General features: G+C 33.1%; 2 protein-coding genes across 4 annotated transcripts; both read left to right on the top strand.

Moving 5' to 3' along the window:
• The first annotated feature begins 829 nt into the window (after positions 1 to 829).
• AIL5 (AINTEGUMENTA-like 5) lies at positions 830 to 4,775 on the top strand. 2 transcript variants are annotated; one of them, XM_085732399.1, is made up of 9 exons: positions 830 to 1,145; positions 1,261 to 1,588; positions 1,797 to 1,879; positions 2,448 to 2,456; positions 2,670 to 2,758; positions 2,880 to 2,953; positions 3,069 to 3,119; positions 3,264 to 3,340; positions 3,739 to 4,775. In XM_085732399.1, the coding sequence occupies exons 1-9, from the start codon at positions 971 to 973 to the stop codon at positions 4,404 to 4,406; spliced, it is 1,554 nt and encodes a 517-aa protein (XP_085588525.1). In that variant the 5' UTR covers positions 830 to 970; the 3' UTR covers positions 4,407 to 4,775. The 2 variants fall into 2 exon arrangements, with proteins under 2 accessions (XP_085588525.1, XP_085588526.1); XM_085732400.1 differs by lacking the exon at positions 2,448 to 2,456.
• Positions 4,776 to 11,536: 6,761 nt separating this feature from the next.
• Positions 11,537 to 18,118, top strand: LOC146903124 (glycerol-3-phosphate acyltransferase 9). Of its 2 annotated transcripts, none has more exons than XM_085736256.1 (13): positions 11,537 to 11,796; positions 12,346 to 12,494; positions 12,593 to 12,650; positions 12,756 to 12,874; positions 13,164 to 13,263; positions 14,150 to 14,245; positions 14,354 to 14,450; positions 15,608 to 15,695; positions 15,773 to 15,869; positions 16,028 to 16,113; positions 16,633 to 16,752; positions 16,846 to 16,944; positions 17,780 to 18,118. In XM_085736256.1, the coding sequence occupies exons 2-13, from the start codon at positions 12,373 to 12,375 to the stop codon at positions 17,826 to 17,828; spliced, it is 1,131 nt and encodes a 376-aa protein (XP_085592382.1). In that variant the 5' UTR covers positions 11,537 to 11,796; positions 12,346 to 12,372; the 3' UTR covers positions 17,829 to 18,118. The 2 variants fall into 2 exon arrangements, with proteins under 2 accessions (XP_085592382.1, XP_085592383.1); XM_085736257.1 differs by having other exon boundaries at positions 12,314 to 12,494.
• The last annotated feature ends 722 nt before the right edge of the window (positions 18,119 to 18,840 follow it).

Genomic DNA, 18,840 nt, shown 5'->3' with positions numbered 1-18,840 from the left:
TTATAGTTATGAGTTGATCTTAAGGTTCGATATAATAATAAATTCTTTGTTGTATAAAATTTACTGGAATAATTTGGTCACATTAAAGGCGACGCTCTTTGTTTGCAGATTTTTAAACGATCGCCTTTCACCTATCGATAACTTGATTAAAATAGGTGTTCATAAGAGCATATACAATAGTAACATCTATTTTTAGGCACTTAAATGAATCTCAAATGTATATATCATTCTTTTGTAACTTTTTAATAGTAATGTCTAATAAGTACTCAATCACTCAAACTCATTATCTCACACAAATTTCTTAAATGTGATACATTAATCAATTATCAATAACTTTATATCATTACATTTCAATTTTTTGATATTAAAAAAATATGGGTCTCATTTAAGATTAGAGTCTTAAGTGAGATGCTTAAGTGAGACTTTGAGTCCTATAAAACCCCCCAAAAAATTTCCCCCAATAAAAGTATCTGTTAGGTACGAGATTTTAAATGGTCAAGACGTCACAATTGGAGTATTTCTCTTTTTTAACTCTATTTTATGATGGTTTTTTCTAGATTACTTTTGAATAATGGTGGGTAATAAAAATGAACAATTTATTGGTGAACTCAAGATAGTTCATGGACACCCTATTTTATAGGTTGAGGTAAATTTCCAGCAATTCTTCCATGACTACCTTCTTGTGTAGGATATTTACACCTAAAAAATATCTTAAGAAAACCTCGTTTTTCGAGCAACCCTAAGCAAGCAGGAGCAGGAGGTGAGGTGAGTCACATTCTCTCTCTTGACCACCTCTATATCTGTGTCATAATCCCACACTTCTTTCTTCATCAACCCTTCTCTCTCTCTCTTCCCTCTCTATCTAAAAAATAGATTCTATAAAAGATCGCAGTTTCCAAAGAAACCAACTAAGCTTCAACGCCATCGATATTTCACGTTCATATAAAACAGCCAAAAACAAAATCAAACTATGGACAAATCCTCTTCTTCACCCCCTACAAACACTAACAACACCTCCCTCGCTTTCTCTCTTTCCAATAATAACTTTCCTAATCCTTCCCACTCATCTTCCTCTCACCTCTCTCTTTTCCACTCCTTCACCCCTTATCCTTCCTCTATAATACCACCATCTCTCACCCTCACAGGTCTTTCTCTCTCCATCTCTCTCTCTCTCTCTCTCTCTCTCTCTCTCTCTCCAATATCTCAGTTTCTCTCTAAAAAAAATATCAACTTACAGTAACTTTTTTTTTTCATTTCCAGGAAGCAGCAACGCCGTGGAAGCTTCACCAGAGGCAACAGATGGAGGAACCACAAACCTCTCCATATTCACCGGCAGCCACAAGTTCGAGGACTTCTTAGGAAGCTCCGTTGCACCAACAAGAACAGCCGCCGCAACGTGTGCACCCACACAGCTTCAGCAGTTTTCCACCGACAATGATATATATAATTCCGAGCTGAAGAAAACAATAGCTGCTTGCTTCCCTGGTGGCTACCCCACCGAACCAAACTCCGAACCTCAAAAGCCTTCTCCTAAAAAAACCGTCGATACCTTCGGACAACGCACCTCCATCTATCGCGGTGTCACCAGGTATGTTTAGTGCATGTTTGAATTGACAGCGAGTTTAACGGAGTCGAGGTGTAATGTGATTATTAAAAAAGCTAGCCAAAATATATGGACATAGACAAATATTATACACACACATGCTTTTGATTATTTTTTCTATGAAAAGAAAAGTAAAAAAAAAATTAGTTTTTCATATTTAATGATATTTATTTATTTATTTGATAATTTTCAGACATAGATGGACGGGGAGATATGAAGCACATCTATGGGACAATAGTTGCAGAAGGGAAGGACAAAGTAGGAAAGGAAGACAAGGTACTATGTTAGTTAAAATTGTGAAAGATTATTTATATGTAGGGACTAGGGCTTTAAAATTTGAATAAGTGAAATTAATCAATGAAAACATAAACATATATAAATTTGAATAAGGATTGTGTCTAACGTGCGCTATGGATGGTACACGGGCAAAAGTGGGTCCACGAGATCTAGTGTTTGTGATGGGAAGGGTCCAGTGAATGTGACCACTGACCGGAATAAATGGGAGTTAAAGAATGTGTCTAGCTTTAGATATTCAAATCTCAAATTCAAAACCATTCTCAATCAAGGATTCAGATTAATTCATTGCAGCTGCATTTAGATCATTGTTATTTTTGTTATAGCAATGTCATTTTTGTCTAGCTTCTAGTGTGATCCAATGCATCAGTCACACTGTCACACTGCATGTGTTTCATTTTATTTTATTTTATTTTACTATTACTATTATTATTATGATCAAAATAGATCGGGTGTTGGTTTGAACTTTGAAGATTCTGACCGGGCCTTTTTTTTGCTTTTGTACCTGGTGAATGATTGCTGATTCGTGGGATGTTATCTTTTGCTTCAGTTTATTTGGGTGAGTACTTTTATTTTACTTTGAAAAGCTCATAATAGTTTTGTTTTTTGATCTTTGACCAAATCATCATTTTGTTTTGGCGCATATTCCTGCTTCATGTACATTTTAATGATCATGAATTTGAATGTTTGTTTATGTAGATTCAGATTCTACACAGCGTTAATTAATCATTTAGCTCATAAAATGGAATTTTTGTTTTTTGTTATAATTTAGGTGGCTATGATAAGGAAGAGAAAGCAGCTAGAGCTTATGATCTTGCTGCTCTCAAGTACTGGGGTCCAACGACCACTACCAACTTTCCGGTAAGTTTGTACAAATAATCAAAGATAGATCCCTTTTATTTTACTGTTTAATGCAACTATTCACGCTCCTTTAACGGTTTTCATAAATGTTTTACATTTTTTTGTTGGAATTAATTCTCAGATTTCCAACTATGAGAAGGAGATTGATGACATGAAGAACATGACTAGACAAGAATTTGTTGCTTCTCTACGAAGGTGAAATGAAATATATTTACATTTTACTATTATCTAGTTGTTGTGAATAATCATGAGTACTAGCTAAATTATATGAATAGTTTTATGGACATTTTTATTTTCCTTCATGTTATAGGAAGAGTAGTGGTTTCTCAAGAGGAGCATCAATTTACAGAGGGGTAACAAGGTACTACTACCTTTGAGTTTTAATTTTTTGTGGCATGATAAATTCATATTCGTTTTGGCCCCTAGTGTATATCATTAGATTCTGAATGAATAAAATAAGTTATTATATTTGAGATTTTGAAACAACTTTAATTTGTTGGTGCAGACACCACCAGCATGGCCGATGGCAGGCAAGAATAGGCAGAGTTGCCGGAAACAAAGACCTCTACCTTGGCACTTTCAGTATGTACTCATCCATTATCCATATATTGACATCACTATACAGCTTTTATTGACTATTTTTTTATACACAAAAACAAGATAAAATCTACAGATGCCGACCCATCTAATATTTTTTTATTTATAGTATACTATAAAGGGAATATCAATTTTCCATTTTTGCCAGTTTTTTTATTAAACTGTTTAATTTGAAAGAGTATTTACTTTTGACACAACCATTTTTTTAAAAATTTATTATTGATATATTGGAAGTATTTTATTTATAATTTCGTCCTAATGACATAATAATAATATACTTGCACGTTAATGTTCGTCTGCATGCTAGTAATTTATGGTAAAAATTTAGAAAATGACGTTTTCATAGCCTAATCATTTTTTTTCAATTTAATTTATAAATTTAGGCACTCAAGAAGAAGCTGCAGAAGCGTATGATATTGCAGCAATCAAATTTAGAGGACTAAATGCAGTAACAAATTTTGACATGAGTCGCTACGACGTAAAGAGTATTGCAAATAGTTCTCTTCCCATAGGAGGTTTATCAAATAAGAACAACAAAAATTCCACAGATTCTGCATCAGAAACCAAAATCAACGAACCAATTCAATCTGACGAAATAGATCATCCATCTTCAACTTCGTCGGCAACAACTTTAAGCTTCGCCTTACCTATTAAACAAGACCCTTCTACCGATTATTGGTCCAATATTCTCGGCTTCCATAATAACCCTAGCAGTGCTGTTACTACCACACCATTCAACATGGATTTTTCTGCTCATGCACCTTCAAATACCAACAGTGATAATCCCCACAATGCAGCATTTTTCAGTGGATCAGGTATATTTTTTCAGCAACAAAATATGAACGGAAGCAGTGGTTCCAATTCTTCATCTTCGTCGTCAGCTTCAACGAGTTCAATTCCATTCGCAACACCAATATTTTCTTTAAATAGTAATAGTAGTAGTTATGAGAATGGTACTAGTTATGGAAATGGAAATAACTGGATTGGACACACATTCCAAACACATGCAAAGCCAAGTCTGTTTCAAACGCCAATATTTGGAATGGAATGAGCTCATGCATATCAGGTGCTGATGGAGCTAGAGAAATGAGAATCTGTGCATATAATAATAATGAATGATGATGATGATGAAAGTGTTGAAGGAAGGAAGGACAGTGTTGTAGTGATGGTGTTGTTAGTCTTAGCATGCAAAGCAATAGAATCAGAAGGAAACAAGGACTAGTCTTTATTTACAGTCATAATAGTTCATGAGAGATAGCTGTTGCTGACTGACACTGTACTAACTCAAAAGTTCCTTTGTTTTAAGTCTTCAATTTTTCCTTTTTTGTGTTTTTCAATTTTTGGCATTTTGCATTTTGTCTCTGTTTATATACTGACATGATTTATGAGTATAATGGGAAATAAATCCTTTTGTAATCCATTTCATTGTGTTGGTACCATTGTTGTGTATTATTCACTTGATGACTAAGTTAACAACAAAACAAATTACTGTAAGTAAAATTAACTTGAATTTTAAATATGAAGTTTTTTAAGTTCAGAAATATGAAGTTTTTTAGTAAAAATAGTGTACTGTCTAGTTTTTAGTATTCAATTTTTATTTTATTTTACTTTTGTAACATAAGGAAAAATGTTACTAGAAACTATTGGTGTACAAAATGTAGAAATTATATTAAATCAGTGTGGGTGGCGTTTATTGTGAGTGGGCATCTCTTTAATTTGGCTAGCTGGAGTTGTTTCACATGCAAGCACACACGTCTGTGTGTACTTTATAAAGTCAGACTCATTCATTGCCTTTTACTACAGTGAAGTACTTTTATTATACTAGGAAAATATTGTAAGAGGAGTTAAATGATTCTCTTCCCAATTATGTAGATTTCGTTATAAAATAAAAAAAAGAAGTTCGGATTCAGATTGAAATAACAGCTTGTTCAGACTTTAGTTATGTTTTGATCAAATTTTGGGCTACTTCTGAAATCCTTAAAACAAACTCACAAGTAATAAGCATTACACGTTTTCTACTTTAATCACAAACAATTGTAGTCAAATATTGTATCCTTCTCACTTAAGAAAAACGTTAAAGATAAACATGTACATCTCGAACTTCGTTTTGATGGCGTAATAGCAGTGCACTAAATATACACCAAAAAAATAGCAGTGCACTAAAAAGTTAGTAGTAGTGTGAAAATACAAGCAAGTAAAAACCGTTGTATTTTAGGACTATTTAGAGTATCATTTGACCCACGTGACAAAGAGACTAGGAGTTTTAAATTGAAGATTTATATGCATACCATGGTGGAAGACCATAGATTTGAATATTCGGAGGCCATAAGGAAGAAAAAAATTCATAGATTTAAAGCTTAAAAATTTATATATAAATGAACGAAAATGTCAAAAATGCAATGAAAAAAAGATAAAGGTTTAAATCGTTATATGAAATTAAGTTGAAGGAGCACATATGTAATTTTGACTTTATTGAAATAAAGAAATTACTTAAGATTAATTTAAGTAAATGATCGATTACTCCTGAAATGGTAACTTTTGCTGTTGTCCTCTTGGAATTTGAGAAACCTCACAAAAAAAAATGTTAAGCGTTTGTCAGTTTAACCCTCTCTTAGATTCCTTTGTTCGTCAGAATGATGTGATCGTTATCTGTCTATGTGATATTGCCACGTACTATGAAGGGACATGTCATGTCATATGGGGTATTTGAATTTTTTTCAAATAAAAAATTGTAATATTTCTTGATTTTTTTTTCTTTCAAAAGTAACATTTGCGTACAAATTACAATACCCTCACACCTTATAACCTTATTTGCAAATACCCTTCTCAAATTTAACCATCACATTTCACATTTATGTACAAATTACTCCGTGGGTCACAAAACTTAAATAACTAAATACAAATGCAGTATAAGTAATAGCAATAATGCTTAAATATGTCTATACATAATTGGAAATAATTCCATCCAATCTAGCAAAATACAACATATAAAAAAGGTCTACATACTATAAAAAGTGGGATTTTTATATAAAAGTGGGAAATTATGCTTATATAAACATGATAATTCACTCTGTGATTTTTTTCTTAAAACCAGGAATATTAATTTATCGATTGGAAACCAGTTATGTCTATATATTGACCCGAGTTCATTTACATGGAGAGACAATCTACACTGTATAACAAACGAAATTTTATGTTCTTTTAAGAATGAATCTATCTAACTATATTTAGCAAAACAGAAAAAGTAGACGAGGATCACTTCATAGAGAGAAAAATAAATATCAACCACCAAATATAACTGGAGATGTAACATATTAATGAGAATTGATCATTCAATATTTCACACTTTTCCTATAAATTTCCTACAAAAACTTAAAGGAAATCACAGAGTGACTGGTAAAAATCCGTTCTTCTCCAATCACCAACATCTGTTTGTTATGATGAACTATCTATCTTTTCATAATTTTAAGTTTTAATTATCCCAATAGTCGGTCTCCATAATTCAGGGATGAAAATACTAACTCAAACTCACGATGAGGGCTGCAATAATTGGTCCTATATGCTTCATTACTATTTTACATTAGAAAGGTAAGTCTTGGGGCCACTAATTATGAGGTAGTAAATTTTGACCAAAGTTGGATTATCAAAATTCTAAAGTGAAAAAGGAAAGGTATAGCTAGATGGATGATCATGATACACAGGACGGAAAAAACCAAATATTGTTAATGTTATGAACTTTTTGGGATGGGTCCCTTTCTTTTAGACTAGTTACAACTGGATTTTAATTAGTTTGTAAGTATATAGACTTGTTCAAAAATTCAAAGAATAAAATGGAATGGAAAAAAAAGGAGGGAATAGAAGGGATAGTAGCAAAAAAATGTGTCTTTTCTTGTCTCTTATCAAACCCTCATAGGACGATGAAGGATGATGATTGTCCTTTGTACCTTTCGGTGCTTATTATCCTTCCCATCCATGCATGCTCTCATCATCTTTGACCATTGTTTGACTATCGTATCCTTTAGTTTTAATTTAATCGCTCCATTGTTATTTCTTTTAATCAAAAGCAAAGAAGTTGCACCACTAATTCAAACTCAGAAACCAGATACTAGAAATCATTGGGTCACATCCACCGATACACTATTTTAACACACCCAATAATAAGCCATGTCATCCATTATTTTTAATTCATTTTACCTATAACCAGTTTCGTCTTTGCAGTATTATCATTTTCTTATTAAATTAAATTTTAACTTTTCTTCTTCGATGCTCAACCTCCCACAAACTTTGTTTCTTCACGTTGTTCTGTTTTCAAAAATGGAGATGATGGTAAAAGATATTTTACTTTAGCATGAAGTCATGCTAGAAAGTATGCGAGACGGTCAAAGAATCTCTTGAAGCCAAATCTTTGTGCAGAAACAGAGTGTAAGGTCAGATTGAATGTGTGTATGAGTTTAGATGGCTCAGTTGCAGTTTCGAGGGTTTTTCTTGTTCATAATCATGATCTAAGTTCAACCAAAGCACGATATTTTAGATGCAACAAGAGTGTGGGGATTCAAGTGAAGAGGAGGTTAGAACTCAAATGATCAAACTTTTATTAATGTAAGTAAAACCTTTCAATATTTAGTTTTTGAAGCAAATGGGTATGAGAATCTTACGTTTGGAGAAAAAGATTGTAGAAACTATATAAACAAGGTAAGACAACTACGACTTGGAACTAGAGATACCTAAGCAATACAAAAATAATTTGTGAGAATATATGCAAAAGCAAAACAATCAATTTTATTATGCAATGGATGTGGATGATGAAAGCTGGTTACGAAATGTGTTTTGGGCAGATGCAAGATGTAGAGTTGCATTTTGCTCCTTTTGTTAGAGTTAACCATCATGGTTAATCTATGTTGTTGGATTGTGCTTTATTGTCGAATGAGGATACTAAAACTTTTACATGGTTGTTCACAACTTGGTAAGAATGTATGCATGGTCGTGCTCCAAATGCCATTAATACTGATCAGGATAAAGCAATAAAAAATGCAATTGAGATTGTCTTTCCGAAAGTTGGTCACCGATATGGTGCTTATGGCATTTAATAAAAAAAGTTTCTGAAATGTTTGGTGCACGCTCTCATTATGAGTCTATCAAAATACTTCTACATGAAATTGTATACGATTGTTTTAACAAAAGTGATTTCGTGAAGAGTTGGGGAAACATGATTAATAATTACAAACTACAGAATAATGAATAGTTCAAAGGAATTTCTTTAGAAACGGCATCGTTGGGCTCATGTATATGTGAGAGACACATTTTGGGCCGTGATGTCAGCCACACGTAGAAGTGAAAGTATTAACTCATTTTTTGATGGGTATGTAAGCTCAAAGACAACATTGAAGCAATTTATTGAGCAACATGATAGTGCATTGAGAGACAACATTGAGGGACACAAATGACCGTTGCAATGTTTGTTATCTTGTGCAATTTAGTCCCTGTCAGCGCGAAAGGCCAACAATGCACTAAAGTGGCAAGTGTAACAGACAAATCAGCACTGTTAACACCAAGTTAACGTTTCAGATGCATTTGATTCATTAAATTGATTCAGAGACCGGTCTGATAGTGTGTGACACTTCCAAGGACCCAAATGAAGGTCTACTCAACAACTATTCTATATAGTACGATATTTTGCTTACGAAATTTGACAAATGCGCTTGGTAAAGCATCTCGCACGTGCATCTCCTAGTTTTTTTGTTTGAAAATGAGATAAAACTAAAATTAAATATATTAAAGAAATACTACAGATTCCTTCATCTTGTATTTTGCTTCTGCTCAAGAACACCAACGACTATTTCAACTTTTCAACCAGTGAATCATCTCTTGCATTAACACATCTACAAAATACTAAGCCACAAACCATTCATTTACATTAGTTATCTAGTATTCATTCAAGCAACCTAACAATGTTGATGGCTATATTAAATTCAGAAGCTTGTTAGGAATTGGCTTTTCCGTAAGCTGAAAACGATTGCAACTTTCGCCATGACGAAACCTATGCAAACCCAGTGAATTACAAAGCCTATTTCAAAGACATGTGATTGTTTAACACCGTCCTGAATTGAAGTGTAACCCCAAACTGGGGACTAAGAGATGTGTGCGTAGGCTGAAGAAGTGGGTCGAAGACACAATCATGGAGATGGGTCCACTTTGCCGACGAAGATGACGACATTATGCTGATGTGGGTGAAGCGGTGAACATTACTCCAGTTTTTGAGTATTTGTGGTTATTCGTTAAATCTTATTCGTACCGTTAATTAAAATTGAAATTCAAATTGTTAGGGCTTCTTATAGAATGACACGTGGCAACATAACATGAAATCTCTCTGAGAATGTCGTTTATTTTTGGATTTTTTCTAGCAACACCCAGTATCCAGTTACACCCTAAAATAATTAAAATACCCTTGTTGTGAAATTAAATTTACAAAATCAAACCATTGATCCATTTTCTCTTCTTCTTCACTTCTTCCTCATTGCTTTGCTTCATTATCGAATGGGTTTAATATGTGATTCGTCCCTGCAAATAGGGCTCGCTTAAAATTTTGTCCCTGCAATCGCTAATCCTTTTTTTTTGCCCCTGCAAAGTTTAATCAGTTAAAAATTCGTCCCTTGATCCAGTTAATGACTGCCACATCATCAAAATTACCATAATGGCATGGGAATTGACCAAAATACCCCTGGGCAAATTTATTTTTAATTTAAAAAAATCTGAAAAAAAATTAAAAGTCAAAAAAAATTTCAGAAAAAAACTGTTAAAATTAAAACTGAAAAATTTTCGGGAAAAAATCGTAAAAAAAATTCGGGAAAAAACTGATTTTTTTTTGAAGGAAAAAAAAACAAAAAAAATAAGCCAGGGGTATTTTTGTCAATTCTCATGCCATTTTGTTAATTTGATGACGTGGCAGTCATTAACTGGGTCAAGGGACGAATTTTTAACTGATTAAACTTTGCAGGGGCAAAAAAAAAGGATTCGCAATTGCAAGGACGAAATTTTAAGCGAGCCCTATTTGCATGGACGAATAACATATTTAACCCTTATCGAATCTATCAACATTATATTATCTCCACTTTTGAATAAATGTTATCACATTTTACATGGAAGAAACTCCATTATCAAACCCTCATTTACTTTGATTCCTATGTTGGTCATTGTGTGAGCGTAATTTGCACCCATTTTTGTTATAACTATCTATTAATAATCTCAATTAATTGTAGAACGATTGAGAAAATTTAAACTAGAAATATGAAGAGCAATTGAAATTTGATTCAATTGAAAAAATATGGATGCAAATGAATTACTTTTAGTTTTGGTTTGTGTATTTGTTTTTAAAGAGATGTGAAAGTTGTGGAGTCGTTGATGAAAAACTCAGACTTTATGAGCGAAATGGAGTCGAGGATTGAAAGGCGTGTGGTTTCGGAAATTGAAGGCAAAAGAAAAAGAGTAATTTTGGAAAATACTTAGGTGACATTAAATCTGGACCACACAAAGGTGTTGTGTTGTGTGGCCAGATGTGTTGTATGTGTTGTGTGACCCAGATTTAATGTCACGGTGACATAATGTCACCCAAGTGCTTCCCAGTAATTTTGGTATTATGATTAAATTTTAAATTGATTTAGGTGTAACCAAATATTTTTGTGGTGTTCTTAGATTTTTTTTGTTTGTCCTCGTGAGCATAGTTCAGTTGGTAAGGACAATGCATAAAATATGTAAGGTCCGGGGTTCAAACCCCGGCCACTACCAAATAAAGATTTTTTTTGTTTGTTTTTGTTTCTAAAAAAAGTAAAATAGGAAAGGATTCCTCTCATTAAATATATAGATAGATACAATATAGAAATATAAAAATATAAAATAGACGTGGAAAAAATATACATGTATTTAAAATGTTATTCGTCCTCGTGAGTTTAGCTTAGTTGGTATGGACAATGCATAAAATATGTAAGGTCAGGACCCCGCCACCACAAAAAAAAAAAAAAAAAAGTTATCCACCTAGGATACCGTAAACTCCATCTATTTTTCACTCGAACTTGGATCGTCTAATGTAATTGCTTTATGTCATAAACGATCTCGATCGTAGAATATAAATGATACCAATAATAATAATATAGTAAATATAAGATAAATTCATACAAGAAAATCGTTAGTTTAGTTTACTAGAGAAATACTTACTTTCTCTTGAACCTTCATTCTCTCCTAAATCACCTATACCAAACGCACGCTAAAGGCATATTCTGATAGAGAGAGAGAGAGAGAGAGAGAGAGAGAGAGAGGTGCGATGAAATTGAAGCTTCACTCACTCCTATTGGAGTTAGTTGGTTAGTTAAAGTGTTTCTTCTTCTACGCACCATCGTCAGAAGCGAAGCGCAGAGCAGAGCTTCCGCCGTAGAATTCCAGATCTATAGGTCTTTCTTCTACTTTCTTTCTTTCTTTTTCATGATGATTCATTACTTCTTATTACTGTGATTGTTCAATTCTAATACCTAATATTATTGTGTTATGATTTCACTTTCTCATTCTCAATTTGAGAGTAACTGCGTCAATTTAGTCCCTATTGTTAACATGGTATTGGTAGGCATTAAATTCGACGGATTTTCAAATACTTTAGGGACTAAATTGACCAATTCCATATACTTTATGAATTTATATAGTTTAAGGACTAAATTGGAGAGAGTAATAGTTTCAAGACTAAATTGATGCTTTATTTTTTTAGTTAAATACTCCCTTATCTCGTTTGTGGATAATGATTGGGACAAGTAATAATATTGATTTCAACATTTTATCTTATCTTTAAAACATAGTATATGATTTGTGAAAAGGAGCTGAAAGTCAGAGTCTTTAATTGGTTTATGTTAGTTTTAGAAATCAAATCATTAACTAGGTGACTATTCCATTTGAAATTAAACATCATTCATATTTCAGTTATTTGATTGAGGATTCAATCCATTTTTCAGTAACAACAACTACACCGCTTGAGACTGATGAATAGCTCTGGAGTACTCAAGTCTTCAAGTTCCGAGTTAGATCTCGATCGACCCAACATTGAGGATTACCTCCCTTCAGGGGCCGCCATTCAACAAGAACCTCGCGGCAAGCTTCGCCTGTATGTCTTCTCTCTTCCATATTCTGTTTCTACTTTGGAGTTTTGGTTGTGATTCTAATATTACCAGTTTTCTGCTTTCTTCTGTATGTTTTTTACAGGCACGACTTGCTCGATATTTCTCCTACGCTATCCGAGGCTGCCGGTGCTATTGTAGATGTAAACTATTCCCGCATCTTTTATTCATCACTGTTTTACTGTTTATAAGGTTTTTATGTATTGGTTACTCTTTTTCACACATTTATAACTTTTGTGTTGCACCAGGACTCGTTCACAAGATGTTTCAAGTCAAATCCTCCAGAACCATGGAATTGGAACATTTATTTGTTTCCTTTGTGGTGTTTCGGAGTTTTACTTCGATATTTGATAGTATTCCCTACAAGGTTAGCTTATTCCTCTTACTATGCATTTAACTGTTACTATTAAGTTTGGCTATTATAGGATCTGCTTGGCTGATTTCAGATTGCGTAATTAAGCTTCAAGATTGACAGTAAATTAGGAAAACATAACTTTTACGACATGGTTTGAACTTTGACTTTTGCACTATCAAATTGACCTTTTATTTTTTTCGTATTTGGCCCTATTATTCTTACTTTGCTGCTTTTCATGGTAACGAGTTCCTTTATTGTCATCTTTTCTGGAAAAATGATGTCATCCTAATTTATCTTGCAGGGTTCTTGTGTTAACAATAGGATGGATAATATTTCTTTCCTCCTTCATTCCAGTGCACTTCTTGTTGAAAGGACATGACAAGTTGAGGAGGAGTATTGAGGTGATTATTCAACTTATTCAGGATTCATTCCATCATTTCCATTTTATATTTTTGTTAGTTTCACTGTCTCTTTTCTTACACTTTACTACTGAAACAACCATTAATGATCAATCTAACAGTATAAAATATAAATAACCTCTCAGATTTCTCTTTTATTCACCTCATCTAGAAACATAATAAATTTCTCGGTTTCAGTTGTCTTGATGATACTGATATTTAAGCTGAATGATATGCTAATATTGTTTCTTAAGAAGAGGTATATATACTTCAGGTTTATGTCCATAATTTGGTATCTGCTTGTGTACTTCTATTTGAGTATTACGATAAGTTTTAGCTTCATTCGGTTTTAAGTGTCTATTATCTAGTCTCAATTCATTTTTCCTCACCTATTGAGGGAAATATAGCATTTTCCTTACATTTTGTTTTTATTTTTACTACAAAAAGTGAAGGACTCTTGCAATAAAATATTAATATTCCATTGATAGATTGATCAGTTGCAGAAAGAAAACATTGTTAAAATGGCTGCATTTAAAAATCAAATTGTGAATTAGACTTCAGAGGAGTTGGTAGAAATATGTCAAATAATGAAAACCACCTGTTTAGAAGGTGCCCTTTTATTTTTGAAGTTCAATGGAACAAGGTTTGGCCAAAATTTTGGTGGGCATGATTTAAACTTTCCCTCTATGTTATGATTTACCTGATTAATAGATGCTGTATGTAGTGGAGTACTAAGTACAAGTTAGTTTCATATTCTTGTTTGTCAGGCAATGTATCGAGTGTATTTTCTAAATGCCCTCTCTTTTTATTCCTTTTCTGGGTATTAATTCCAGCACATTAACCTTTTGTTCATCAAACTAAATGTATTTAAATTGCTTATTTCCTTCAGAGGTCTTTGGTGGAGATGATATGCAGTTTCTTTGTTGCATCTTGGACTGGGGTTGTTAGATACCATGGACCAAGGCCCAGCAGGCGACCAAAACAGGTTTGCCTAGCCTCTATTAATGTTGTCGTATTTCCCTAATTTCCACATTCAGGTAAGATAAAAATGTGATAAATCACTAATTGATCTTTCCCTTCATTTTTTTAACAGGTTTTTGTAGCCAACCACACTTCCATGATTGATTTCATTGTCTTAGAACAGATGACCGCATTTGCTGTTATTATGCAGAAACATCCTGGATGGGTTGGTAAGCATATAGAGGATGATTTTTTTTTTTTCTTATTTTTTTTCAGCAAAATAAAGAGTAGATTATATAAAAGGAGAAAAGCAAAGGACTAGGGGGACATAAACCTGACCTAGTAAAACCACACAATTGTTAAATTATCCCAAAAGGGTATGGTATAGCAAACAGTGCAGAACTACACCAAAAATGGTAAGGAACCAAACCAAAGGGGTATTGAACAAAAACAACCAGACAACAGCAAAATGAAGCTACCAGGCAGAGAAACCCAAATCTGAAGCAAACGAAAACCCAACAAGAGCATATAGAGTATGATTTAAATGCATAGGACATGTGTCTTTATCACGGATGAGAAGCTTTATGATCTAAGCATTTGTTGTTGTTGTTGTTGAAGTTAAAAGGTTTAGATAACAAGAGAAAGGAATAAGTACTTCTAATTATGACTATGATTTGATGTGTTGATTATGAAAAAGGCAAAGCATTAACCATATTTATACTAATACTAGCTCCTAACTCTAATTAAACAGGGAAAGTAGTAATATTGGGGAATTGACATGATTATTGCAAGTGTCCCAAACTTTAGGGAACTTGGTAGTGAAATAGTGATGAAATAGGTTGCAAAGGGCGGTACTGCTTTGGTACTATGTTGAACTAAGAGTTTAAGATAGTAATGAGAGGAAGAATAAGGACTTTGAATTATGATTATGGTTTCATATATTGATGATCCGAAAGACAAAGATTTTACCCTTATATTATTAATATTAGTCTCCTTCCTAATTCTAATCAAACATGTAAATAAATCATGATAATAACTAAAAATTATAAAAACAAATCCCAAGAGAGAATCATTATGCTTTAAGATAACATCGAGACATTATAAAAAAAATCACATGACTTACTAGGTTTTTATATGATTACACTCAGATTTTAACAGAATTTGAATCGCTCAGTGAAAGATTTTGGGGGGGATGGATTCACTGCGTTTTGCGGCCCTTAAGCGCTCTATCTTAGGCTGTTGGGTGATCTAAATGGATGTCAGGAAGAGTAGGGTTTATGATGAACAATCATGATTTAAGAATAGCTTCATAATGTTGAATTGTTGTCATAATTTGTCTTGACTAAACTTATTGATGAATTTTATTAAAAGTTCAATTACTGTGCAGGATTGCTGCAAAGCACCATTTTGGAGAGTGTAGGATGTATCTGGTTCAATCGATCAGAGGCAAAGGATCGAGAAATTGTGGCAAGAAAGTCAGTATAAGAAAAATATTAGAAAATATATCTCTGTTTCAAATTCCTCCTTACTTACATGATTATGCTTATTCTAGATTGAGGGAACATGTCCAGGGAGCTGACAACAATCCTCTTCTCATATTTCCTGAGGGAACTTGTGTAAATAATCACTATACAGTCATGTTCAAGAAGGTATGTGAATCATTTGCAATTACAGTCGTGTAAAATGCAGTTTATGTTATCATATTCGGGCAATAGCTTTTCTTTTGTTGTTTTGCACTCATTGATCTCTCTTCTTTTCATTTTCCTATTTTCTTTATTGAAGTCTTGTAACTTTTAATGGTGTTTAGGGAGCATTCGAGCTTGGCTGCACAGTTTGCCCAGTTGCAATCAAGTACAACAAAATATTTGTCGATGCTTTTTGGAACAGTCGAAAGTAAGATGTTTCTCATGTTAATTACTCCCTCCGTTCCTTTTAAGTGTCACATTTCAAGGAATATTTTGTTCCTTCCTATTTAACTGTTCTGTTTAAAATTCAATGCAACATTAATTATTGATTTGTCAATAACCCCCTTAGCTATTTATTACATATAGAGAAATAGATGAAATGCGATAATAAATGATTAAGGGTAATATATGTAAAATATAAATTATGGTATCAAAAGTAACAATATTTATTAGTTGTCTTGGTACATGTAAAAAGCTACAAAACAACGCCTAAAAAGGACCAAGAGGGGGTACTTCTAGTGTTGTAAAATATTGGCTGTGGTGGCAGATTTTTTGACAACCGCCATGGCCAATTCGTGAAGGATGGCAGTGCTATTGGCAATTGCAGTTTATGGAGGATTTTTGGCTTTCCGCCATGGTCTCCCATCTGCAATCGACAACGTTGATTACTTCTACCACGTAAATTGTTTATTGATGCAATAGAGATTCTGCATTTCATGCTTTGCAGGCAATCATTCACTAAACATCTGTTGCAGCTAATGACATCTTGGGCTGTTGTTTGTGATGTTTGGTACTTGGAGCCACAAAGTCTGAAGCCAGGAGAGACACCCATCGAGTTTGCAGAAAGGTAAATAATCTTGACCCCCAAATATACATAGAGGTCTATGTTTTTCTTTCTTCCAAGTGTTGTAATTGTATCAATTTAATTTTAATTGTTCAGGGTTAGAGACATAATCTCAACTCGTGCTGGCCTTAAGAAGGTTCCTTGGGATGGATATCTGAAATATTCCCGTCCTAGCCCAAAGCATAGAGAAAGAAAGTAAGTTCAAGTTCCTATTTTTCTGGGTGTCCACTGTATTGTCATATATTGCCTGGAACAGAAATGTTATCATTGAAATTATCATATTTATGTTGTTTTGGTTTCTTTAAATGTTTTTGGCAGTTGTTTGCATGAATAAGACCATTTGTTAGTTATTTCAAATGTGTTACTTGAACCAGGGATGTTCATGGTATGGATCAACCCGATCAATCTAATAATTCAACTCAAGACAAATGTTTGGTTCTTTTTTTTTTTTTTTTTTTGTAGTCTGAGTCAAGCACAAATCAACTCAATTCAGCCAAACCCGAAGTGGTTTGGTTTGGGTAAAGAGTTTTTCAAATCTGTGATTCCGTGAAAAATGAGATTTTTTTGTTAATGTAGTTTAAGATGTTGTTGAATTTAGAATATTTTCAATTTAACTCATGTGCTAACATTTAAAATTATAGAATTAGTCTAGGTAGTAGAAATTTCATGACATAGAATGTCATTTAATTATATTCATTTTTTGGAATTTTCAAAATATTGTCTTATAACCCGATCCAACCCAAGTATATTCATCAATGGGTTGGATTAGTTTGAATTTGACAAAATTATTTTACTCAATCCGAACTTGTGAATTTTGATGGGATCAGCTAATGAGGTTGGCCTAAACCTACTCAACCCTACATGTGTACACCCTGAACTTGAACCTTTCTGTTTATGTCAAAATATAGTGTTAGTGTTTTACAATATTCAACTGCCCTGCATTTCATTCTGCTGTCATGTGTTAGTTTTTCGTCACGTGTTAGTTTTTTAGTTAATTCTTATGTTTTATGTTGAATATACTCGTTTGTAGGCAACAAAACTTTGCTGAGTCGGTGCTGCGGCGCTTGGAAGAAAAATGACTTGTACCTTTTTCTTTCTTTTCTTTTTAAGTTTATGCCACCATTTATATTTTGGTTCATTTTGAAGCATACATCCAAAAAAAAAAAGTTGCCCAATAAAATTTGGCAAGGATGATCATTTTCTTGGACAAATAAACGAATAGGAGTTATGTCAAAAAATAAAAAGGACCTAGGTTTTTCATGGATGAACAATTTTGATGGGGTTCTGGATCTGAGCCTTCATTTAAACGTATTGGCAGTATCTGTTCCCTTTTCATATCTTTTTCATGAATTATTTTATTATCATTGTATGTCCCCTTTGTGTTTCTCCTATTATCTAAATGCATGACATATCAGTAAGAAAAAAAAGAGTAACTACTAAATAATGAAGATAATGTTCTCCTACTTTTCTCACTAATCGAACTTTACCGAATTATTATTCTATATTCGTAGTAGTTCAGTGGCACTATTGGTGGTACTTAAGAGGACTTGATCAATTTTTATGCTCAACATTTTTACATTTCCTTTTGTATTTTTGCCTAAAATATTAAAAATACCTCATGCAAATTCAAACCAAATACACGCTGTTACAAATTGTATCATCACTGAACTACTTATTAATTTGTGCATTTTTAGTAAAGTTTTTTTAAATAGCATAGTGACAGGTTATATACTAGGTTTATACGCTAGGGGTTTTGAGAAGTGAGGAATTGTGGGTTCGAACCCACTCCTCAATATATCTAATGTTTTTGAAGTTCGAAGTTACCATCTAAGATAAGTTGTATTTATAAGACAAAATATACAAGTTTCAATATAAAATTACTATTTTAAACTTCTTAATATATGCAAATTTGCTTATGATAGAAAAACTTAAATAAAGCTTTTTGAGTATATATTTTAAATATCCGGTCTTCGCATGAGGTGGAATAACCATAAGAATGAATCAACTCTCCGTATTATTTAGATTCATCAATCATATCTTTCTTTTTTTACTCAATAATCATAATTCTTTAGTCCTCTAAAAAAGCATTTC

This window comes from Medicago sativa, chromosome 8 (assembly GCF_051527215.1).
Source record: "Medicago sativa cultivar Bolivia chromosome 8, Bolivia_mono, whole genome shotgun sequence".
Lineage (NCBI taxonomy): Eukaryota > Viridiplantae > Streptophyta > Magnoliopsida > Fabales > Fabaceae > Medicago > Medicago sativa.
Note: the sequence above shows the minus strand (reverse complement) of the source record. Positions and strands in the feature narration are given on the sequence as shown.

Bases quoted from the DNA above. Each gene is read 5' to 3' on its own strand.
- AIL5 (XM_085732399.1), top strand. From the start codon at position 971: ATGGACAAATCCTCTTCTTCACCCCCTACAAACACTAACAACACCTCC. The intron at 1,146-1,260 runs GTCTTTCTCTCT...TTTCATTTCCAG, and splicing joins ACCATCTCTCACCCTCACAG to GAAGCAGCAACGCCGTGGAA. The intron at 3,341-3,738 runs GTATGTACTCAT...TTATAAATTTAG, and splicing joins CCTCTACCTTGGCACTTTCA to GCACTCAAGAAGAAGCTGCA.
- LOC146903124 (XM_085736256.1), top strand. From the start codon at position 12,373: ATGAATAGCTCTGGAGTACTCAAGTCTTCAAGTTCCGAGTTAGATCTC. The intron at 15,696-15,772 runs GTCAGTATAAGA...TGCTTATTCTAG, and splicing joins CGAGAAATTGTGGCAAGAAA to ATTGAGGGAACATGTCCAGG. The intron at 16,114-16,632 runs GTAAGATGTTTC...CATGCTTTGCAG, and splicing joins GCTTTTTGGAACAGTCGAAA to GCAATCATTCACTAAACATC.